Raw genomic sequence first — 24,883 nt, forward strand, 5'->3', positions numbered from 1 at the left:
CATGGACATTTGGGTTGTTTCCATGTCTTGGCTATTGTGAATGGTGCTGCAATGCCCAAGAGTGGGATTGCTGGGTCATATGGTAGTTCTATGTATAGTTTTCAAAGGTACCTCAGTAGAAAATTGACAGAACACCATAAACTAGCTATAATGGAAAAAAATAAAAATCATCATATATAAAAAAGTCTATTTTTGCTTTTATTTCTGCTGCTTTGGGATACTGACCTAAACATTTGTAAGGATGATGTCAGAGAATGTTTGCCCATGTTCTTTTCCAGGAGTTCGATGGCGTCTTCTTATATTTAGGTCTTTCAGCCATTTTGAGTTTATTTTGGTGCATGGTGTGAGGGTGTGTTCTAGTTTCATTGATCTGCATGTAGCTGTCCAGGTTTCCCAGAAATTCTTGCTGAATAGACTGTCTTTTTCACATTTTATGTTCTTGCCTCCTTTGTCAAAGATGAATTGACCATAGGTATCTGGGTTTATTTCTGCATTCTCTATTCTGTTTCATTGGTCTGTATGTTTGTTTTGGTACCAGTACCACACTGTCTTGATGACTGTGGCTCTGTAATATTGCTTGAGGTCTGGGAGAGTTATGCCTCCTGCTTTGTTTTTGTTTCTCAGGATTGCTTTGGCAATTTTGGGTCTTTTGTGATTCCATATAAACTTGTGGATTGTCTGCTCTAGTTCTGGGGAAAATGTCTTGGGTAACTTGATAGGGATTGCTTTGGGTAATATGGCCATTTTTACAATATTAGGGATTGCTTTGGATAATGTGGCCATTTTTACAATATTAATTTTTCCAATCCAGGAGCATGGAATATCTTTCCATTTCTTTACATTTTTAAATTCCTTGATTAATGTTTTATATTTCTTAGCATATAGGTCCTTTGCCTCCTTGGTCAGGTGTATTCTCACGTATTTGATTTTTTGGGGTGCAATTTTAAAAGGTATTGTGTTTTTGTATTTATTTTCTAAAGTTTCATTGTTAGTACACAGAAATGTGACTGATTTCTGAATGTTAATCTTATATCCTGCTACTTTGCTGAATTTGTTGATCAGTTCAAGTAGTTCGTGAGTTGAGTCTTTGGGGTTTTCTATGTATAGTATCATGTCATCTGCATACAGTGACAGTTTTATCTCTTCTCTTCCTATTTGGATGTCTTTTATTTCTTTTGTTTGTCTGATTGCTGTGGCTAGGACTTCCAATACTATGTTGAATAGCAGTGGTGAGAGTGGGTATCCCTGTCTTGTTCCATATTTTAGTGGGAAGGCTTTCAGCTTTTCTCCATTGAGTATTACATTTGCTGTGGGTTTGTCATAAATGGATTTTAGTATGTTTTGCTCCCTCTACTCACTAAGAGTAAGAGTTTTTATCATGAATAACAAAGGAAAGGAACAGAAGTTAGGAAGAACGTATTTGTAAAATGCGAATGTGGCAAAGGTTTAAATTCCTAACTATTTACATCAATTAAAAAATTGGATAAACCAATTGCACCTAATCAAACTGACAAGCTTTTGCACAGCAAAGGAAACCAAAAAGAAAACAAAAAGACAACTTACAGAATGGGAGAAAATACTTTCAAATGATGCAGCTGACAAGGGCTTAATCTCTAAAATATACGAACAAGTCATACAACTCAACAGCAAAATAACCAACATCCCAATTGAAACATGGGCAAAAGACCTGAATAGACATTTCTCCAAGGAAGATATACAGATGGCCAACAAACACATGAAAAAATGCTCAGCATCCCTGATTATTGGAGAAATGCAAATCAAAACTACCACAAGATACCACCTCACACCAGTCAGAATGGCCATCACCAGTAAGTCCACAAATAACACATGCTGGAGGGGGTGTGGAGAAAAGGGAACCCTCCTGCACTGTTCATAGAAATGTAAGCTGGTACAACCACTATGGAGAACAACATCGAGGTACCTTAGAAATCTATACATAGAACTACCATATGACCCAGCAATCCCACTCCTGGGCATATATCCAGACAAAGCTTTCCTTGAAAAAGACACATGCACCCGCATGTTCATTGCAGCACTATTCACAATAGCCAAGACCTGGAAATAACCCAAATGTCCATCGACAGATGACTGGATTAGGAAGTTGTGGTATATAAGCCACAAAAAAAGAATGACATAATGCCATTTGCAACAACAAGGATGGAACTGGAGACTCTCATACTGAGTGAAGTAAGTCAGGAAGAGAAAGACAAATGCCATATGATATCACTTATATCTGGAATCTAATATATGGCACAAAGGAACCTTTCCACAGCAAAGAAAATCATGGATTTGCAGAATAGACTTGCGGTTGCCCGGGGTGAGGGGAAGGGAGTGGGATGGATTGGGAGCTTGGGGTTAACGGATGCAAACTATTGCTTTTGGAATGGATTAACAATGAGATCTTGCTGTGTAGCACTGGGAACTATGTAGGGTCAATTATGATGGAGCCTGATAATGTGAGAAAAAAGAATGTATACATAGATGTGTAACTGAGTCACCATGCTGTACAGTAGGGAAAAAAATGTGTTGGGGAAATAACAATTAAGGAAAAAGTCTATAACATGAAATAGGAAAATAAAACCTCCTTGAACTAAAAAAAAAAAAAAAAAAAGACCATCTTCTCTTTCAGAGACCTTTCCGGAGGCACCTTATCCGGCACCTTTCCACCAACAGTCACTTCAAGGCAATCTAGAATTTTCTATCATGTACAGGAAAATTCTTCCAGCTTCTGCCATTACCCAATTCCAAAGCCACTCCCATATTTTAAACTATTTGTTTCAGTAGCACTACACTTTTAATACCAAAATCTGTTTCAGTTTCCTATTGGCTGTAACAAAGTATCCCACACTAGGTAGCTTAAAATAACAGAAACATATTCCCTCACTATGCTGAAGCCCAAAAGTCTAAAATCAAAGAGTCACCAGTCGCACATTCTCTAAAAGATCTGGATAAGAATCCTTCCTTGTTTCTTCCCAGCTTCTGGTAGTTGCCAGCAAAACTTGAAGGTCCATGGATGGTAGCTACTTTACTTGAATTCCTGCGTCTGTCTTCACCTGGCCTTCCTGGCTCTGTCTCTTCTCTGTCCCTCTGTCTCCTAATCTCATTTTCCTTATCAGCCTTATTTGGAGCCCACCTGAATCCAACATGGCCTTATTGTGACATGATCACATCTGCACAGACTTTAGGTCTAAATAAGGCCACATTCATAGGTATTAGGGTTAAGACATGAACACATCCTTTTAGAGGACACATTACAACCCACAGTGGAATTAAGTGGCAAAATGTATTTACTATACCAAAAAAGTAAATTTTTCTTCTCCCCGACTGGTAGAAATAGAATAATTACGTTAACACTCGTCTTTTTCCTGATCTTCTTTCCCCAGTACAGGACCTAGTCATTATCACAGTGTTACCTGAGGCATGTCTTATATCATAGATGGAAAGCAGTGGTTGTTGAATTTAATTCCTCATTTCTTGCTTGTCTGTTCTTGGTTCTAAGTTTTCCAGATTCCACAGCAAAGAGGTCACCTTATCTATGTTTCCAGGATACTAGGATCTCTAATTGATGATTGAGTTTATACACGACCTGGGGACTTAACTGACCATCCTTCCTTGTGATTTAAATACCACAAGGAATGTTGCTATACTAGTACAATATATATAGCTTCTAGTAAATCACTCAAAATCTGACATTCCTTTGTGAACACTTCATGTAATTAATAGGAAAAAAAAAGAAAAAACAAAGAAAAAAGAAAAAAAATGTAATCAAGTAGGTTGACAACCAGGAAAAGATAATTAAAATGATCCTGTTTTGTTTCTCTGTTTCATTAACATGCAAATGAGATTCATGGAGTTTAATACTGTGTTTCGCTAAGAGCCAAAGAAATGAATTAAGAATGAAAATGAATCCTACTGATGGAGACTCTTGATGAGTATATAAATTAGTGAAAAATACGATTTGATCCAATTAATAACTTTCATGTAGATAGTCAGTGATTTATTGAACTTCAACAAATAAAATAAAGATAAATAGTTACATTAAATTTTGTATCTCTTTTCATGGGCCAAATCCTATGAAAGCTCTTATTACTCAATTGGAATGGTGGTAAATGTTAAATTCTGCTTTTTTTTTTTTTTTTTTTTTTTTTTGGCTACATTCATGGCATGCAAAAGTTTCCAGGCCAGGTACTGAACCTGTACCACAGCAGTGACTCAAGCTGTGTCGGTGACAAAGCTGTACAGGAGAACTCCATGAATTCTGCTCTCCTTTACAAAGAACTACAGGATAGAAACTTCCTTCTGAGATCAGTGTTGTGATGACGGCTTTCCTATGGGGAGGACCCCTGGTGCAGGATCTGGACTTGACCCCAAAAGGGCCTAGGAAGGCCCACTTGCCTGTGGTAAGGGATTCAGAACTGAAAATAGGAAGAGATAGTGCAATATGACAATAGCTTTCACTATAAGACAAATAAAAGCAACAGACAAGCATTATCTACACAAATATATTCAAAGCCCTCAAAATTCCCCATGTGATACAAGGATCTCAATTACTACTTTCCAGTGATACTCTCACACAAAGAAACTCACAAAGTTATGGCAATTATACCCAATTAAAAAAAGAAATACATGTAGATAACGGTATCAAATAATATCAGATGAAAATTTTAAATAAACTTAAACTCATGCTACAGGGTTAGATATCACAACATGTGCCCAAGGGCAAAACACATGCACATGCACACACACGCACACACACACACACACGCACGCACACGCTTTACCTGTTATGTCCAAAGCTCAGTGTACTCAAACATTAAACAACAGCACCAAGGATAAGATCAGTGAGTAAAATTAGAAGAAGAGGTTGACATATGGCGTGTGAGAAGGGAATGATAAAAGAATGAGTGATGGTTTTAATAATGTATGACATCGGTGTCCTTTTTTTATGGCTGTTAAAAATGTTTTCTTTGTTCGTATCACCAATCCTCTTTCCATAGGATGCAAGAGCAGATGGGTTTTGCTGTAGCATATTATAGAAAGGGATAACAACAATACTCTGTCTTCAAGTGCACAGAGTTTTGAAATTCTCTTATTTCCGCAGCAAGTTGCCCTTGAATTATCTGCACTTTCCTTTAAACATACTCGAGCAATCAAACACAACCTACCTAACAGAGAGTCAACACCATGCTCCCTAAAGGAGCATGAAAGCGTATGAACTTTCCATTCCTCGATAGGAGAGAAAATCATGACATCCACATTGAGAATTAAATAAACCGAGGGATAAGTATTTTTAAATAACTACCAACTGTTAAAATCACTTCTTGCAAGCTCCCTTATCTTGAAATAGAGGGCCAATTAAATTTTCATGACTACTTTATACACAACGACTGGATAGCATTGTAGAAAAGCGTATTTTAGGATCAAGATGGGAGAGTAGGAAGGCCCTGACCTCACTTCCTTCCATAGAAACACCACAGTTACAAGGACTCACAGAGCAACGATCTATGAGAAGGACCTCAGGACAAGCAAAAATATTTTCCACAACTAAAGATATAAAGAAAAAGTCACAGTTAGGTAGAAGGGAGAAAGATGCAGTCTAGTCAGGACCCACGGCCCAGGATCAGTGACCACAAACGGGAGGGAAATCACAGCCAAACAGGTTCTCCCAAAGGACAAGGTGTCCAAGTCCCACATTGGGTCCAGACTGGGGGCCCTGCACAGGGAAGATGAGGTCCAGAAGGTCAAGCTTTGAAAACCAGCAGAGCATATGTTTGCAAGAGCTGGAGAGCAACAGAAAACAGACAGTCCACTCTTAAAGGGTGTGTACAAAATCTCACATACTCCAAGTCCTAGGGCAGAGGCAGTAGTTTGAAAGGCACCTGAGTCAGACCTACCTAATGCCCTTGGAGAGCCTCTGAGAGAGGCAGGAGGCAGTTGAAACTCCCTTGGACACTGAGACACTGGCCACAGCCACTTTTGGAATTGTCTTTGACTGAGCTGTCACCATCCCTGTCAAATGCCATTCTGGAATCCTCCCTCTAGCCTATCAGGAGCCGACAACACCCACCACAGCGGCCACAGCAGTAGCCAGGTCTGGGGCCAGCCCTACCTGTCAACTCACCCAGAGCAGTGGGCCCTGCTACTACAGAAGGGTGCCTGCAGCCCACCCAGGGGACACCCCTGGAGTATCTAGCTCTGATACTAGAGGGGAAAGTGCCATTGGCCCCACAGGATATCTCCTATGGAAGCCCACTTCTACAAGATCAAGAGATGTAACACACTCATGTAGCATAAAAGAGTAATTGCAGAGAATTAGGCAAAATGAGGAGAGAGAAATCTATTCCAAACGAAAGAACAAGACAAAATCCTCAGAAAAAGAAATGAAACAAAGATAAGTAATCTAACCAATAAAGAATTCAAGATAATGGAGTTCCCATTGTGGCTCAGCAGTAACAAACCCAACTAGTATCCATGAGGATGCAGGTTCAATCTCTGGCCTTGCTCAGTGGTTTAAAATCTGGCATTGCCATGACCTGCGGTGTAGGTCACAAACATGGCTCAGATCTGGTGTTGCTGTGGCTGTGGCTGTGGCCAGCAGCTGTGGCTCCTATTCAACCCTCAGCCTGGGAACTTCCATATGCCATGAGTGCAGCCCTAAATAGCACACAAAAACATTCAAGATAATGATCATAAAGATGTGTATCAATTTTGGGAGAATGGATGAACAGAGTAAGAACACCAAAAAAGAGCCACAAAATTTTTTTAAAAAACAGAGCTAAAGAATAAAGTAACTGAAATAAAAAATATACTAGAGGGAATCGATAGTAAATTAGATGATACAGAAGAACGGATCAGTGATCTGGAAGAGAGAGTAGTGGAAATCAACCAATCTGAATGGGAAGAAAAATACCTTTTTTAAACAAAGATAATTAAGGGACCTCTGAGACAACAGCAAGCATAAAAACATTCGCATTACAGGGGCCCTAGAGGAAGAAGAGAGAGAGAATATAACAGAGAATTTTTTGAAAAAATAAGAGCCAAAAACTTCCCTAACCTGAGGAAGGAAATAGACATTCCAGGTAGAGCAGAGTCCCAAATAACAGGAACCCAGAGGTTCTCACCAAGACATATTATAATGAAAATGGGGAAATTAACAATTAAAATGAGAATCCTAAAAGCAGCAAGAGAAAAGCTACTATGTAGAAGGGAAGTCCTGTAAGACTATCGGCTGACTTTTCAGCAGAAATGTGGCAGGCCAGAAGAGAGAAAGTGATATATTCAGAAAATGAAAGGGAAAAAAAATGTACAACCAAGAATATAAGGTTATCATTCAGACTTGAAGGACAGGTAGAGTTTTACAGACAAGCAAAAGCGAAAAGAGTTCAGCCCACTAAAATGACCTTACAAGAAATATTAAAGGGACTTCTCTCAGGAGAAAAGAAAGGGCCACAGCTAGAAATAAGAAAATTATAAAAGAAAAAAAAATTCACTGGTAAAGGTAAGCATATAGTAAGGGTAGTGAATCAACCACTTAAATAGCTAGTAGGAAAGTTAAAAGACAAAACTAGTAAAATCATCTATATCTACAATAAGTAGTTCAGGAATACACAAAATAAAATATGATATCAAAAACATAAAATGTGGTGGGGGTGTAAAAATGTAGGGCTGTTAGAACGTGCTCAAGCTTAAGAGATAATCAAATTAAAAGCGAGCTATATATAATAAATCATTATATATGAACCTCAGAGTACCAAAAAACTAAAAACCTATAATACACACCAAAAGAGAAAGTAATCCAAATATAAGATTAAAGATAATCACCAAATCATAAGGAAAGAGAACAAGAAAAGAACAAAGAACTACAAACATAACCAGAAAATAATTAACAAAATGGCAATAAGTACATTCCTATAAATAATTAATTTAAATGTAAATGGACTAAATAGTCCAGTCAAAAGACATACAATTGTTGAATGAATTTTTTTAAAAGACCCATATAATATATGCTGCCTACAAAAGACTCCTTTCAAATCTAAAGACAGTCATAGACTAAAAGTGAGGAGGTGAAAATAAACAGAAAACTAAGTTAGCAGTGATTATATCAGACATAATAGACTTTAAAACAAAGACTGTAATGAGACAAAGGACATTACATAATGGTAAAAGGATCAATCCAACAAAAATATGTGTAAAATCATTGCCTACAAATAAAAGTCCAGAACCAGATGGCTTCACAGGCAAATTATATGGCTTCACAGAAAAATTATAGCAAACATAAAAGAAGAACTTATACCCATCCTTACTAAACTCTTCCAAAAGGTTAAAGAAGGAACACTCCCAAAGACATTCTTTGAAGCAACCATCACCCTAATATCAAAACCAGACAAAGATACTACCAAAAAAGAAAATTATAGGCTAATACCTTTGATGAATATAGATGCAAAAATCCTCAACAAAATTTTAGCCAACTGAATCCAACAACATATAAAAAAGATCATATACGACGACCAAGTGGGAGTCATTCCAAGTTCATAAAAATGGTTCAACATATGCAAATCAATCAACATCATACACCACATTAAAAAAAGAAAAGTCAAAAACCATGTAATCATCTCAACAGATGTAGAAAAAGCATCTGACAAAGTCCAACATCCATTCACGATAAAAAACTCTTACCAAAGAGGGCATAGAGGGAACATACCTTAACATAATAAAAGGTGTTTATGACAAACCCACAGCAAATATAATACTCAATGGAGAAAAGCTAGCGCTGAAAGCCTTCCTGCTACAACCTGGAATAAGATAAGGATGCCCTTTCCCACCGCTTTCCTTCAACATAGTATTGGAAGTCCTAGCTACAGCAATCAGACAAACAAAAGAAATAAAAGATATCCAAATTGAAAAGAAAAGGTAAAATTGTCATTCTGTGCAGATGACATGATGCTATAAATAGAAAACTCTAAAGACTCCACACAAAAACTGCTTGAACTGATCAAAAAATTCAGCAAAGTAGGATACAAGACTAACATTCAGAAACTGGTTGCATTTCTGTATACTAACAATGAAATATTAGAAAAGGAATATAAAAGCACAGTACCATTTAAAATTGCACCCCCAAAAATTGAATACCTAGGAATAAACCTGAGTAAGGAAGTAAAAGACTTAAAAGCTGAGAACTATAATACGTTAATCAAGGAAATTAAAAAGGATTCCAAAAAATGGAAAGATATTCCATGCTCTTGGATTGGAAGAATTAATATTGTAAAAACGGCCATACTACCCTATGCAATCTACAGATTCAGTGCAATCCCTATCAAATTACCCAAGACATTTTTCACAGAACTAGAACAAACAATCCAAAAATTTATATGGAACCATAAAAGACCCAGAATTGCCAAAGCAATCCTGAGGAACAAAAACCAAGCAGGAGGCATAACTCTCCCAGACCTCAAGCAATATTACAAAGCTATGGCAATCAAGACAGTGTGGTACTGGTACCAAAACAGACATACAGACTAATGGAACAGAGGAGAGAACCCAGAAATAAACCCAGACACCTACGGTCAATTAATCTTCAACAAAGGACACAAGAATATAAAATGGGAAAAAAGTCTTTTTAGCAAGTGGTGCTGAGAAAACTGGACAGCTGCACGTAAATCAATGAAACTGGAACCCACCCTCACACTATGCACAAAAATAAACTCAAAATGGCTTAAAGATTTAAACATAAGACAAGACACCATAAACTCCGAGAAGAGAACATAGGCAAAATATTCTCTGACATCATCCATACAAATGTTTTCTTAGGTCAGTCTCCCAAGGCAACAGAAATAAAAGCAAAAATAAACCAAGTTGAAAACCATAAAAAAAAAGACAACATACAGAATGGGAGAAAATAGTTTCAAACAATGCAACTGACAAGGGTTTAATCTCTAAAATATACAAACAACTTATACAACTCAACAGCAAAAAAAAAAAAAAAAAAACCAACAACTCCATTGAAAAATGGGCAGAAGACCTAAATAGATATTTCCCCAAAGAAGATATACAGGTGGTCAACAGGCACATGAAAAAATCCTCAATATCACTAATTATTAGAGAAATGTAAATCAAAACTACCATGAAGTACCATCTCACACCAGTCAGAATGGCCATCACTAACAAGTCAACAAATAATAAATGCTGGAGAGGGTGTGGAGAAAAGGGAACCCTCCTACCCTCCCTGTTGGTAGGAATGTCAACTGGTACAACCACTACGGAAAACAATATGAAGGTACCTCAGAAAACTAAATACAGAACTACCAAATGAACCAGCAATCCCACTCCCGGGCATATATCCAGGCAAAACTCATTGAAAATATACACGCACCTGTATGTTCACTGCAGTGCTATTCACAATAGCCAAGACATGGAAATAACCTAAATGTCCATCAACAGATGAATGGATTAAGAAGATGTGATATACAGACACAATAGAATACTACTCAACCATTAAAAAGAACAAAATAATGCCATTTGAAGCAACATGGATGGAACTAGAGATTCTCATACTAAGTGAAGTAAGTCAGAAAGAGAAAACACAAATACCATGTGATATTATTTATATATGGAATCTAAAATACACCACAAATTAACCTTTCCACAGAAAAGAAATTCATGGACTTGGAGAACAGACTTGTGGTTGCCAAGAGGGAGGGAGAGGGAATGGGTTGGACTGGGAGTTTGGGGTTAATACGTGCAAACTATGGCATTTGGAGAGGATAAGCAGTAAGATCCTGCTGTAGAGCATGGGGAACTATATATCTAGTCACTTGTGATGGAGCATGATGGTGGATAATGGGAGACAAAGAATACATATATATGTGTGTGTGTGTGTGTGTGTGTATGTATGACTGGGTCACTTTGCTGAACAGTAGACACTTTAAATCAACTATAATAGAAAAAATAAAAATCTTTAAAAAGTCAATAGGAAAACATTGACCTTAAATGACATATTGGACCAGATGGATTAATAGATATATAGAGAACATTTCATCCAAAAGTAGCAGAATACACATAATTTTCAAGTGCACATAGAACATTCTCCCTGATAGCTCACAAGTTAGGCCACAAAAAAAGGTCTCAGTAAATTTATGAAAAATGGAAATGATATCAGTCGTCTTTACTGATCATATCAGTACGGGACTAGAAATTAACTAAAAGGAAAAAAAAACTAGAAAAAAACATAGACACAGAATTGAAATAATATCTACCAAATAACCAATGGCTCATAAAAGAAATCAAAGAGGAAATCAAAAAATACCTTGAGACAAACAAAAATGGAAATACAATATTCCAAAATCTATAGCAATCCTCAGGATGCAAGAAAAAATATCAAATAAAAAATCTAAACTCACACATAAATAAAGCAGAAAAACCAAAGCCCAAAGTCAGCAGAAGTAAATAACAAAGAGCAGAACAAAAATTTACAATAGAGAGCAAAAAGAAAGAAACAAAAAGAAAACATCTATGAAACAAAAAACTTGTTTTTTTGAAAAGATAAACGAAATTTATAAACCTCTTGCCAGACTCATTAAGAAAAAAAGAAAGAGGATCCAAATAAATAAAATCAGAAATGAAAGAGGAAAAGTTACAACCAACACCACAAAAATACAAAGGATCATAAGAGATTACCACAAACCATTACACACCAACAAGAGGATAAACTAGAAAAAATGGATTAATTTCTAGAAACACACCATCTTTAAGAATGCACCAAGAAGAAATAGAAAATCTAAACAGACCAATTACTGGTGATGAAATTGAATCAATAATCAAAAAACCCCCAACAAAAGTTCCCATGTGGCTCAGCAGGTTAAGTATCTGGTATTGTCACTGCAGCGGCTCAGGTTGCTGGTTGCTGCTGTGGTTGGTGCAGGTTCAATCCTTGGCCTAGGAATTTCTGCCTGCTACGGGTGTAGCCTAAGAAGAGTTAACACCTATCCTTTTCAAACCATTCCCCAATAAACTGAATAGGAAGGAATGTTTTCAAACTCACTCCAAAAAGCTAATATTATTACCCTGATACCAAAACCAGGATACCACCCACACACACACACACACGAAATTGCAGGCTAATAGCATCAGATAAGATGGATGTAAAAATCACAATATATTAGCAGGAAGCATTCAACAATTCATTAAAAAGGATCACATATCATGACCAAGTGGGATTTATCCCAGGGATGCAAAGATGGCTCAAAATCTGCAAATCGATCAATGTGATAAACCACATTAACAAAATGAGGAATAAAAATCATATCATCTCAGTAGACACAGAAAAAGCTCTTAACAAAATTCAATATCCATTTATGATAAAAAAAAAACTTTTACACATTGAGTATAGAGGGAACATACCTCAACATAAAAAAGGCTATAAATGACATCATAGCCATGACAATGACATGATGACAAAGCTGACATCATACCCAACAATAAAAAACTGAATTTCCTGAGATTAGAAAATCAGGCATCAAGGATGCCCACTCTCACCCACTTTTATTCAGTATAGTTTTGGAAGTCCTAGCCACAAGAGTTAGATAAGGAAAAATAACAAGAATCCGAATTCAAAAGGAAGAGGTAAAACTCACTGTTTGCAGATGACATGACACCCTATACAGAAAATCCTAAACAGTCCACCAAAAATCTATTAGAGCTAATATATGAATTTGGTAAAGTTGTAGGATACAAAATTAATAAACAGAAATTGGTTGCTTTTCTATACACTAATAATGACCTATCAGAAAGGGAAATTATGAAAATCCCTTCTACAATTACATCAAAAAGAATAAAACCGCTAGGAATAAATCTAACCAAGGAGTTGAAAGACCTGTACTCTGAAAACTATAAGACGTTGATGAAAGAAACTGAAAATGACAGATACAAAAGGAAGGATACTATGCTCATGGGTTAGAAAAGTTAATACTGTTAAAATGTCCAAACTACCTAAGGCAATCTAGATTCAGTGCAAACCCTATCAAAATACCAAAGGCATTTTCCCCAGAACTAGAACAAATAATCCTAAAATTTGAATAGAATCTCAAAAGACCCCAAATAGCCAAAGCAATCCTGAGAAAGAAGAATAAAGCAGGAGGTATCACATTCCCCAGTTTCAAACTATACTATGAAGCTAATTCAAAGAGTTTGGTACTGTCACAAAAACAGACACGGAGATCTGGAATAGAATAGAGAGCCCAAAAATAAAGCCACACTTACATGATCAATTAACCTATAAAAAAGGAGACAAGAATGTACAAGGGGGAAAACACAGTTTATTCAATAAATGGTGCTAGAAAAACTGATCACTACATGCAAAATAATCAAAATGGACTTCTTCTCATACCATATGCAAAAATAAACTCAAAATGGATACAGACTTAAATGTAAGACCTGAAACTATAAAGCTTCTAGAAGAAAACATGAGCAGTATGTTTGACATTGATCTTAGCAATGTATTTTTGGATCTATCTTCTCAGGCAAGAATAAATAAACAAATGAGGAGTTCCCATTGTGATCATCGGTAATGAACCCATCTGAGGGATGGGTAATGAACCCATGGGGATGCAGATTCAATCCCTGGCCCTATTCAGTGGGTTAAGGATCAAGGGTTGCTGTGAAATGAGGTATAGGTAGCAGACACGGATCAGATCCTGCGTTGCTGTGGCTGTGGTATAGGCTGTCAGCTGCAGCTCCAATTAAACTGCTAGCCTGGGAACTTCCACACGCTGCACGTGCCTCCCTTAAAAGACAAAAACATAAAAATAAAAAATAAAAACAAATGAGACGTAATCAAACTAAAAATCTACAGTGAAGAAAACCATCAACAAAATAAAGAGGCAGTCTACTAAATGGGAGAAGATATTTGCAAATGACATCTTCAAACAGGGTTTAACATCTGAAATTTATAAAGGACTCATACAGCTCAATATCATAAAAAAAAACAGTTCAATTAAAAAATGGGCAATGGACCTGAAAAGACATCTTTTCCAAGGGATACATATAGATGTCCAACAGTCACTTGAAAACATGAGCAACATCACTCAGCATCAGGGACACGCAAATCAAAACCACAGTGGGATATACCTCACACCTGTCAGAATGGCTGTCATCCAAAAGACAAGAAAAAACAAGTGTCGGTGAGGATGTAGAGCAAAAGGAACCCTGGTGCACTGTTGGAGGGACAAATGATTAGTGCAGTTGCTACGGAAAACAGTACGGAGGTTCATCCAAAGATTAAAAATAGAATGACCATAAAGTCCAGCAATTTCACTTCTAGGTATTTACCTGAAGAAAATAAAAACACTGATTCACAAAGATATATACCCTCCTATGTTCATTGCAGCATTTTTTGCAATAGCCAAGATAATATGGAAGCAATATAAGTGTCCTTTGTAGACAAATGGATGAAGAAGACGTAGTATCTACACATACAAGGGAATATTTGTTCTTCATTAAAAATGAAATCTTGAGATTTGTGACCACATAGATCTAGAGAGTATTACACTAAGTGAAGTAAGTCAAAGAGAGACAAAACTGTAATCACACTTATATCTGAAATTTAAAAAACAAACAAAATGAAATCAGACTCGTAGATACAGAGAACAAAGGGGTGGTTGACAGAGAAGGGGGATTTAGAGGATGAGTAAAATTGATGAAGGGAATTAGGGGAAACAAACTTCCAATTATAAAATAATTTAAGTCATGGGATATAATATACAACCTAAGGAATATGGTCAATAACACTGTAACGTCTTTGTACAGTTACTAGACTTAACACGGGGATGACTTACAGTGTATTTAAATATCAAACCAATATGGGGTATGCCTGAAACTAGAATAGTATAGTACATGAACTATATTTCAATTTTTAAATATAAAATAAATTTTAAAGGAAAGTTTATTTTATAAGACATTAAAAAAAAACCACAAGATTGAGGGAATTTGATTCTTTGGGTGCTAAAACAATGATACAGGATTTTGAAACAGGATTCATCCCTTTGCCATTCCAGACCCAATCCTAAATATCACGTACCTCCCACGAGTGTCTGCCATTTCCTTATGTAGAAATTTACTTCCTTTTACAATATATCACTTGCAATGATTTTACTAAAAGAGACTGGGAAATTAATGAGATTCATCATGAACCAATCAGAGCAGAAAAAAGCAGACTTACCATCTCTTCGGTTTAGTCTTGCAAATCCAGGACCATGGCTGCTAGAAAGCTCAGATGAACTGCTGAATGATGCCTGAGACAAGGCAGACACCAAAGGGGCATCGCAATCATCTGTCAAAGGAAAAATCCCACTTCGGGTTAGTAACGTGCTGACAGCTCACTTGGATTCAATACAGAAAAAACAAATGAAACGAAATGAGAAACCTAGACTCTCTAACAATATGCCCACTGTTTATACGTAGTATTCTCTTGGAGGTGTGAGAAGATCAAGAAAAAAAAAAAATTTAAAGACAGGAGAATATGGAAATGGAGAAGGAAAACTTCCCAGAAATTATAAAAATAATATCTTGAGGGAGAAAAGGTTTAAACAAGAAACGAAGAGCCTCACCAGTATCCCTAATTAACAAAAATAAATGTATATTAGGAAAGAATCATACATGCAACTACATTAAAATTAAGAACTGAGGCGGCCAAAAGACATATAAAGTAAAGACATATGTATCCCTTAGGAAAAGATGTCTTTTCAGGTCCACTGCCCATTTTTTAACTGAACTGTTGATTTTTATGATATTGAGTTGTATAAGTCCTTTATATATTTTGGATGTTAAACCCTGTTTGAATATGTCATTTGTTGAGAAATAGCACAACATGGAGAAAGTACTCCCAAAACAGTTCACAATTAGTATTACAAACTGGGGAAAACACAACAAAAAAATAAGGAGAAACAAAAACTCCCTTTAAATCCGTGAGAAAACACGCTAGAAAAAAATGACACAAGGCTAGACCAGAGAGTTTGCGGTACAGAACTACAAAATGATGCTTCAAGTGTAAATTAACACTACAATTAGATACTATCTTACAGACAGTAGACCAGCAAGATTTAGTATGTCTGACAAGAGCAGATGGTCCAGACAATGTGGCAATGTGGGCCCAGAACAGCTCCAACTTGCTGCTAGTGGGAGCATAAACACAAGCATATACTTAAAAAAAAAAAAACAATTTGTCATAGGCTTGCATATTTGAACTTCTTTATGCCATGTTCCATGGATTACATTGATGTGTATGTCCTCCTGGGCAAAGCCTTCCTATGATGAGCTGCTGGTCTAAAGAGGCCTTGCCTTTGGGGGGTTATACAAACACTAGCATTTCTGTGAACCTTCAGAAGAGAATTGGGAAGCACTGACCTAGACCAACGCCTATATTTGCGCACAGAGACGTGGTATTTTTCTAGCAACAATGTTCATGATTGCAAAAAGTAATTATAATCCACTTATCCAAAAAACAGATCAATAAATCATAGTATTTTCACAATGGGATAACATATAGCAGTGAAAAGAACTGTATCAACACACACCAAAAAGAAAAAAAAAGAAAAAAAAAAGTTGGATCATAGAAACAAAATTTTTAATGACAAAAGTTATGGAAGATCATATAATATGTTATCACATATCAAATAAAAAATAAGACACAAAGGGTGAGAAAAAGTATAAAAACAGTCTCGTGTTAACCATGACATACCTACATAGCCTTATTTTATTCAGCTAATTCTTTGTTTCATGCAATCTTTAGCTTTTCACTCTGAACAATTATTGTTTTTGCCATTTTTGTTCTAATCAGAAAATATTTCTCTTTATTTAGGACTTCCCATATATTGGTAATGAAAAATAATGCAGGGTTATTGTCCCAATTTTTAAATTAACAATAAATAATTTAAATTAAATAAATCTAGGAATTATCTAGATTCATCTGAAATTTTATGAAGCCTGTTCTGCTTGAAGATAGGTTTTTTTAAAAAAAAAATAGTCAATAGCCATTTTACTGCTTAAATATTCAAACTATGATATTTTTCTGCAGTCCTGCTATTTGAAATATGTACTTCACTTTAAAGGCTTAAAGCATAAGTGGTAAGTAAAAATTTACCAACTTAACATTTGCAAGCCTTTCAAAAGAATTTGCTAAAGATAGCATTTTGGTTTTTTTAGATTGGCTCATCATTTAAACTCTACTTTTTCTTCTTTCACACCTTAAATTCTTTAGCTAACTCTTTTAAGACAGATTTGATACTGTTGCCCACAGTTCCTGTCTAATGATTGGCTTAAATACTGACACTGCCAATCTAGCTGTAATTCAAGTGTTCAAAAAGTGCAGACATAAAAAGATACAACAATCCATGGAGTGTTGAAGGAAATTCTGATTACACCCAACCACAAGCAACAACTGAATGCTTCAGAGTGCTGTAGAAACTATTACATGTGTGTTTGCACACACAAATGAGCACATTATGTATGGGGGGGCGGGGGACATGTGTGGGTGTGTGCTTATCAAAACTACAATCATTTTCGAATCATTATCAGCATTCAGAATAAGTATGACCCAAAAAGGCTGTTAAACTGCAATTCACAATCAATTATGCAGATTCAATCAATGTCTCATATATAAAATGCCTCTCTAGGGTAATGCCTCTAGAGGGCATATATTTATTGTGCATTTGTTTTTGCCACTACAAACTGAGAATCAATACTCTTCTATTTTTAGCTTAAAAATAGGATTAATTTAAGAGAAGGGATGTTTATCCATTTGTGGGGAGTGGAGCATCTGAAATGGGAACTGGATTGAAGAGGTGCAGATGGGGGCTTCCAATGTCTGGAAAAGTTCCAGTTGTCAGCCAGACTGATGGTTACGTAAGTATATACATGATACGTATATTTAACAATAAAACATTCTAAAGTTATTCTTACATAGAACTAATAATAACGAACACACATGTTCAGTGAGCATTCTCTGCTAAGAATTTACAGCCATTTCACACAGTTACCAATCTTAACCACTCCTCTTTGAGGTACTAATACTATTTTACAGATGAAGTAAAATTGAGACACAGAGTTTGGTTAATTTGCTCATCTCACAGTGATGGGATATTTGATATTTACAGAGCTGGGGTCCAAAATCTAGTATGTAAGAACAGCATAACTATAATTACCAATTTTTTAGATTTGGAGCACCAGAATTTCATCAGACACCATGGTATGAATAAAATATCTCTCAGAAAGGTGCACACTCAAATTCCAAGTTTGCCAAGGTATTCGTTTATTAACAACTTGATCTTTATTTAATCATCTTGATACCAGGGCAGGGGATGGAAGAGAGCAATAATGAATCTGGAGTGAGTAAAAGGGATGTTTCCCTCTAGACATGAATGAAATTGAATTTTGGATTAAGTATCGGTATCCTGAAAACCAGTGTTCTCTGACTGCACCAGTTAAAGCAGTAAAATGCAGTTTTTGGTCTTGCAGAGCTGAGAACCTCAAGTGGCAGTGATTTCCCCACCCCCAAGGGGACATTTAGCAATATCTGGAGACCCTCTGGTCACCAAAACTTGGAGTAACTCCTGGAATCTGGTGGGTGGAGGCCAGGGATACTAAACACCTCACAGTGCCCAGGGCAGCCGTCCACAACACACAGTGATCCAGTCCCAAATGCCGACAGCACAGTGGCTGGGAAACCTTATCCTACATTCTGGTAAAACGACCCAGTGAACTAGTCTTCCCCTGGACTAACCTCTCAGCTAGAATTCTCAACTTCCTCTCAAATTTCAATGGCTGTTGGTTCTAATTTACACTTTTTCAGAGTGCATATAATCATCATTCAGAGTGTATAAATATATAGACATTTAAGGAAGGAGCCTTTCAAATCTGAAACAATGTACTATTTCAGCTCAAAATAAACTGTATTTTTTAAATTAAGTACTATATCAGGTCATCATACCATTCTGGTCCCTTCACCAGGTATACATATAATACATACACATATATATATCTACTATACATATGTTTATATAATAGCATGTATGTATTATAATATATACACATTATATGTATATTTGCACTTGTATATGTATGTGTATAATCATATATGTATAATACAGATAGTACAATTATACATATATTATACATAGACATATGTAATTACATATAAGTTATGATACACATAGGTATAGGCATGTGTATGTTTTTTATAACATACATATATTACAATATACAAATGTATATTATAATGCATGTGTGTACATGCATATAGAATGCATATAAGCCGACTCTGTAATAATGCTAAGTTGACCATCAAATCAGAAATTGAAGTGATAGCACACTCTTGGTATCCTTATATAAATATGTCTGAACATATTTTTATATATATATACTTATTATATATATGAATGTATTATTAATAACACATATGGTTATATACACATATGCAAATGTATTTCACATACATATGTATGTATATTTCATATTTACATACTATATACAGTAATACACATGTATTTACATGTGTAAACATACTATGTATAATAACACCTAAAATGCATATCCACAATATATGTTGCATATATGTACATATGTATTATGTCATCCATTGCAATATATCACATATATTATAGATACATTAGATGTATATATAATTTACATATTTGCATATATAAAAATATGATGTACAAATTCTGGCACCTTTGCATACACTCCTGCAAGCCTCCAGAGGACCACTCACCACAGACACTGCCAAGCAGGGAGAACCTGGGCTACCTGTGGAGTGGGGAGTCTGTGCCTGGATCCTCAACGTCTGCAGGCCCCTTGGCCCACCCTAGATAGATGAGCAGCTCAGGCTGTGGCCCTCGCCTCACCCCCAGTTCACTCCTGGCACTAAAGTCTGCTCACCCCTCTTGCTTTCTGCACATCAGTGGCAGGTATGTGCCACTGGCTCTGGTTCTGTTCAGCTCTCACTTTGCATTGGCCATGAAGCTTGTAACTCCCCGCTCCCCTCTTGCTATGTTTTGACTCGAAGAAGCCAAGTTTCTCAATTGCAGAAGAGAGATGGAAATTCTTTGTTGCTCTCTCCAACTTTCAGGATGGGCCCCTGGGAGACTGAGGCCTTCCTGGGCCCCCCACCACAGGTACCTCCCACCACCTGCTGCACCTGAGATGTACAGGGCTGTCTACCTTGCAGCAAGAGAGCTCTGGCCTGCATCGTACCATCCCCTAGATGGGTAAAGAGCGCAAAAACAGCTTCTCCCCAGCCTTGGGCTGCCCCATTGCATGCTGGGATTCAGCTCCCACCCTCACCCCCACTCCTCACCCAGTTCAGGCGCTTTGGGTGACCTGCTCTGCAGCCAAAGTCACAGCTGAGGTCCCTGAGGACCAGGTTTGGCTTGATAACTTTAATAAAGATGGGAATTCAACCAGAAAAATAAAAGTACCTTCTAGGTAAAAGGTGCAAGGGAGAGCATGACAGACTCCAGACACCAGAGAAATTTTAAAATACAGCCATTGGATTTCCCAGTGGCTTAGCAGAAACAAATCTGACTGGCATCCATGAGAACGCAGGCTGGATCGCTGGCCTCGCTCAGCGGGTTGCGGATCTCGCCTTGCCATGAGTTGTGGTGTAGGTCACAGATCCGGCTTAGGGATCCCGAGTTGCTCTGGCTGTGGTGCAGGCCAGCAGCTACAGCTCCTATTCGACTCCTAGCCTGGGAACCTCCATATGCCACGGGTGTGGCCCTTAAAAGACAAAAGACCCCCCCTAAAAAAATTAAAAGTAAAAATACAGTCATCGAAGGGGAAGGCTTGCACAATCCGAAATGGTAGCAAGGCATGTTTGGTTAATTAGTTTCTGTTTTTGTTGTTGTTTTTCTATCAGAGAAAGAAATGAACATCACTGTTTCCACTCTGTGCTCTTCCCAAATATTATTTTTTATACAATTTTTCATAGTCATATTAGAATTTCCACATTAAATCTGATAATACAGTCAGAAATGTGAAACTACAGTTTTATCTTTTTTTGTAAAAAGGTTTTCTATGCATTGATTACATGTAGAGAGTATTACTGAATCATTAGAATATATATTCTAAGGGGAAAAACTACCTAGTTTCTGTTGAAACACGTCCATGTATGTGAACGCACACACACACACACAAACACACGCATGCAACACACATCCACAGCTTTCGAGTCAATTTCTCAGAAAAGACATCATTTATTCCTCACTGCGAGAGAAGAACTTACCATTGTCATTAAAAAGACAATGATAAATTAGATCTCTGGCAAACTGTGTTTATGAAAAAACTCAATAGCATCTTACAAATAAAGATGCAAGCTATACTGAAAGTATTTTAATATAGCTTGATCGAAAGTAATTTGATTTTATTTTGCAAAGGTCTTGAGTGCATAATTCTCATAAGTAAGTAAAAGCTGTTCAGTTTTTAATAAAAGTAATTCAATTTTCTTAATCTCTGTGCAATACTACCTGTACTAAAATAATAGGTGTATATTATTGGCTGCTTATGTGCTCAGTGCTTTACATGTATTAACTTCTGACAAATACCTCATACTATTTGATACTATTAACTCCATTTTACAATTGAGGAGAGAGGGATACAACGTTACAGAATTTACCCAGAGACCCAGGGCTGCTATTCCCAGCCAGTACATTGTTAAAATAGGTATTGGAAATCTAAAATAAATTTGCCCCCCCAAAATAGGGTTGATTTTCAGTTGCAGTTAGCTTAGCTGCCACTGAGTAAAACAACCTTCTGTGTTATTTGGAAGACCTGCCAAAATCAGTTCCATGCCTGCTAATGAATCATATTTCCCATGGGACTAGTCTTTGGAGAAGGACAGGATAGGACAGGGTAAGATAAATAGAAAACATGCTTAAAATCTTCAAAAGTGCCCCTACACTAGGGGCAGGAGTGGGACCTTCGATAGGGAGCTTTGGAAAATGCTGGAATCTCAGTCTTTTCAGAAAAGTGGTTACTAGTTAGACCTAATCCAAATATTCCATTGACAGGTTCAGGATTAAGGAATGACCTTCCTTTCAAGGAATCTCTTTCCTTAAACAAAAGGTTTATTCTCATCTATATTACTGACATTGCCAACCAGCTGAAATTGGAAATCATGGACTAATTTGGGGAAAGTGTGGAATTATGCCTACATCCATCAGAAATATTGTGTACAAGGCAAGATTTCATCTGCAAAGTGAGAAAACAATATTGTTCGCTCACCATTAGCCAAAGCCGAGTTTGTGCCACAGAGTATTCAGGCCAAGTTTCAGAATTCCAGGAGAGTCGCGTCTTCCTGCCCTGGCCGATACAGAATGCAGTCTCTGATACTTATCAGACTCCTGCCCAATGGCACCGAATATACAAATGGACAATGGCCACACTCCATACAAAAACAGAACTTCTGACCCATAATCTGCAGCAATCCCCCCAGGAACCAACCTACCCTCCTCAGTAGCCAGCTCAGGAAGCCTAACAATAATCCCCATAGCAACTGGCCCAGCCAGGATTTGGTAAATATCTCACAGCCATCCTAACTTGCGCCCCTGCTTTCAGTTTAGGACTGGCTAAATCTCTGCTAAATACAGAAGCCAAATGTGCTAAACACAGAAGCCAAACATGCACACCTGATAATCACATAGGCTGCCCTGCTTGTGGTTAGCCTGCCGCCAGCATCCCCCTGCCAATCACTTCCATTCAGGGCATCCCAGAAGGCTTTTCTCTTGTCTGTTTTTTTTTACCATACGGCTTTCCCTTGCCCCCTGCCTGCCTTGGAGTCTCTGCCAAACACAAGTGATGGTGGCCGACTCCCTTGCTACGGCAGACTCTGAATAGAGAGCCTGTGCTTGTTCTAATTTGGGTGGTCTTCACGGATTTCCACATCAGTGGATGAGTTCATCCCAGCTCTGCAGGCTCATCTTCGCAGTTGTAACCACCCCAAGCATTCACTCAGCGCGTCAAAGAAAAGCCATAAACGTCCATCCTAAGAATGTGTAGAAGACCCCGATTAAGTATGAAAAGTAGCATCAATTTCCTGATTTTCAGTATGTATATGTGGATCGGCCGCAGGCTGTCACTTCTATAAAGCATGCACTTTTGAGTAATGTATCCTAGCTCGATAGTAGAATCACACGAGGGAGGTTTAAAACTTGCCCATGTTGGTGCCCTATTCCAGGTCACTCTGACTCACTTTGTCTGGGATGTAGTTTAGCCAGGACCATGCTAATTTGGAAACCACTAAAATAGACTTGCAAATTACCCTCTATCCAATAGAGAGTTTTGTTCCTTTTGCTAATCTCTTTATGCTCTTCATACTGTTTCACGAGGCTATTTAAAGATTGAAGAAATGGTTATGGTATCACACCCCATGCCTTTCTCCCCATGTAACTATGTCAACTGACAGTGTGTGGAGGCAGCTACCACACTGTGACATTCTGGTGAGAAAGAGAATACATTTTAAGGAATAGTGATGATACGACTGGGCTTGAATAAAATGTATTTTTTCAGAAGAGGAGATGACAAAATATGGGCCTATCCTGATTTTTCTCTCTCATCATTACCTAAAATAACATTTCAACTCACTTAGATACCACGGAGTATAGATCACTGCTCAATTTCTTAGCTTGAGCAGTGACTTGACTTTGACATGCAAATTAACATTCACTGAGGATACTAGCTTTAGATATAAAGACAAACATAATTCTAACTTTGTCAATCGGGGCTTAAATCTACAAAGTGACATATTGCCGCAACTCAAAACAAGTAAATATTTATCAGTATTTTTTTCTAGAGCTGAGTCAAAGACAAGGATGATTTTTCTAGTTGTCAAGAATTCATCTTGGCAGCAGCCTATAAGTTTCTATGCATTTTCTCCTACATAAGCCAGTGTTGGATAACACAGATGTTAATACTCTGTGATGGTAATGGGATAAGCTTCGACTTGAAGGCCAACTCTGCCTTCCATGCCCCAAGCGATACCCTTGGGTAGAAGAGCTTTTCCAATTAATCTTCACAATTAATGGATGAACGGGAAGGCAGTTAACTTTTAATGACAACATAGCCAGGGGCTGATGGATTTTAGAAGTTTAATAGCAACTATTTGAGGTCCAGATATTAAGACAAGGAGACCTACAAATTCACCAAACAAAACCAACCAAAGGTGAAGGAGTGCAAGAAATAATTAAAAAGTCAAGAGAATGTCAACGTTCTAGGAACCCGCACACAACACAGGCTTTTACGGACAGATACATGGCCACATGTGACACCATGATGAGCAGTTGTGAGACTTTTAAGCATATCTTGAATTCATTCCTTTTATGACCAAATATAAATTTCTGACTAGAAAAGGGCTTAAAGAGAGAAACTGCAATATGTATAAAACTCAAAATCACTCAAATAATAGACAGTAGAATGTATGATGTTTAAAACAGAGATATAAAGGGCCCTCTCATAAATTTAGGATTTTTGTGGAGTGGAGGAGGGGAGAGATTTAGAACATTAATAGGTGTATAACTTGGATAAGACAGAGCACGCTTCAAATTAATGAAGATGAAGCCTGGTCTAAAGAAAATTCTCATCAACATTTAAAAACGGAGTTACAGGAGTTCCTATCTTGGCACAGCGGAAACAAGTCCGACTAGGAATCATGAGGTTGCAGGTTCGATCCCTGGCCTTGCTCAGTGGGTTAAGGATCCGGCGTTGCCGTGAGCTGTGGTGTAGGTCACAGATGTGGCTGGGATCCTGTGTTGCTGTGGCTATGGCATAGGCCAGCGACTACAGCTCCGATTAGACTCCTAGCCTGGGAACCTCCATATGCTGC

General features: G+C 37.3%; 1 protein-coding gene across 5 annotated transcripts in view; it reads right to left on the minus strand.

Moving 5' to 3' along the window:
- CNTNAP4 (contactin associated protein family member 4) overlaps nt 1–24,883 on the minus strand; it is a 278,799-nt gene that overhangs the window by 228,246 nt on the left and 25,670 nt on the right. For all 5 annotated transcript variants that reach the window (XR_014805402.1, XM_084959528.1, XM_021097086.2 and 2 more), the window contains exon 2: nt 15,233–15,343. Coding sequence is in view for 2 of the 5 variants with exons in the window: in XM_021097085.2 (XP_020952744.2) it covers nt 15,233–15,343 (111 nt within the window). In the remaining 3 variants the exon portion in view is untranslated. The remainder of the gene's footprint in view (nt 1–15,232; nt 15,344–24,883) is intronic.

The sequence above is a fragment of the Sus scrofa genome, chromosome 6 (genome assembly GCF_054392235.1).
Source record: "Sus scrofa isolate SSC_HxYL_T2T_F1_AM1 chromosome 6, Sscrofa_HxYL_maternal_Yorkshire_Landrace_v2.0, whole genome shotgun sequence".
NCBI lineage: Eukaryota > Metazoa > Chordata > Mammalia > Artiodactyla > Suidae > Sus > Sus scrofa.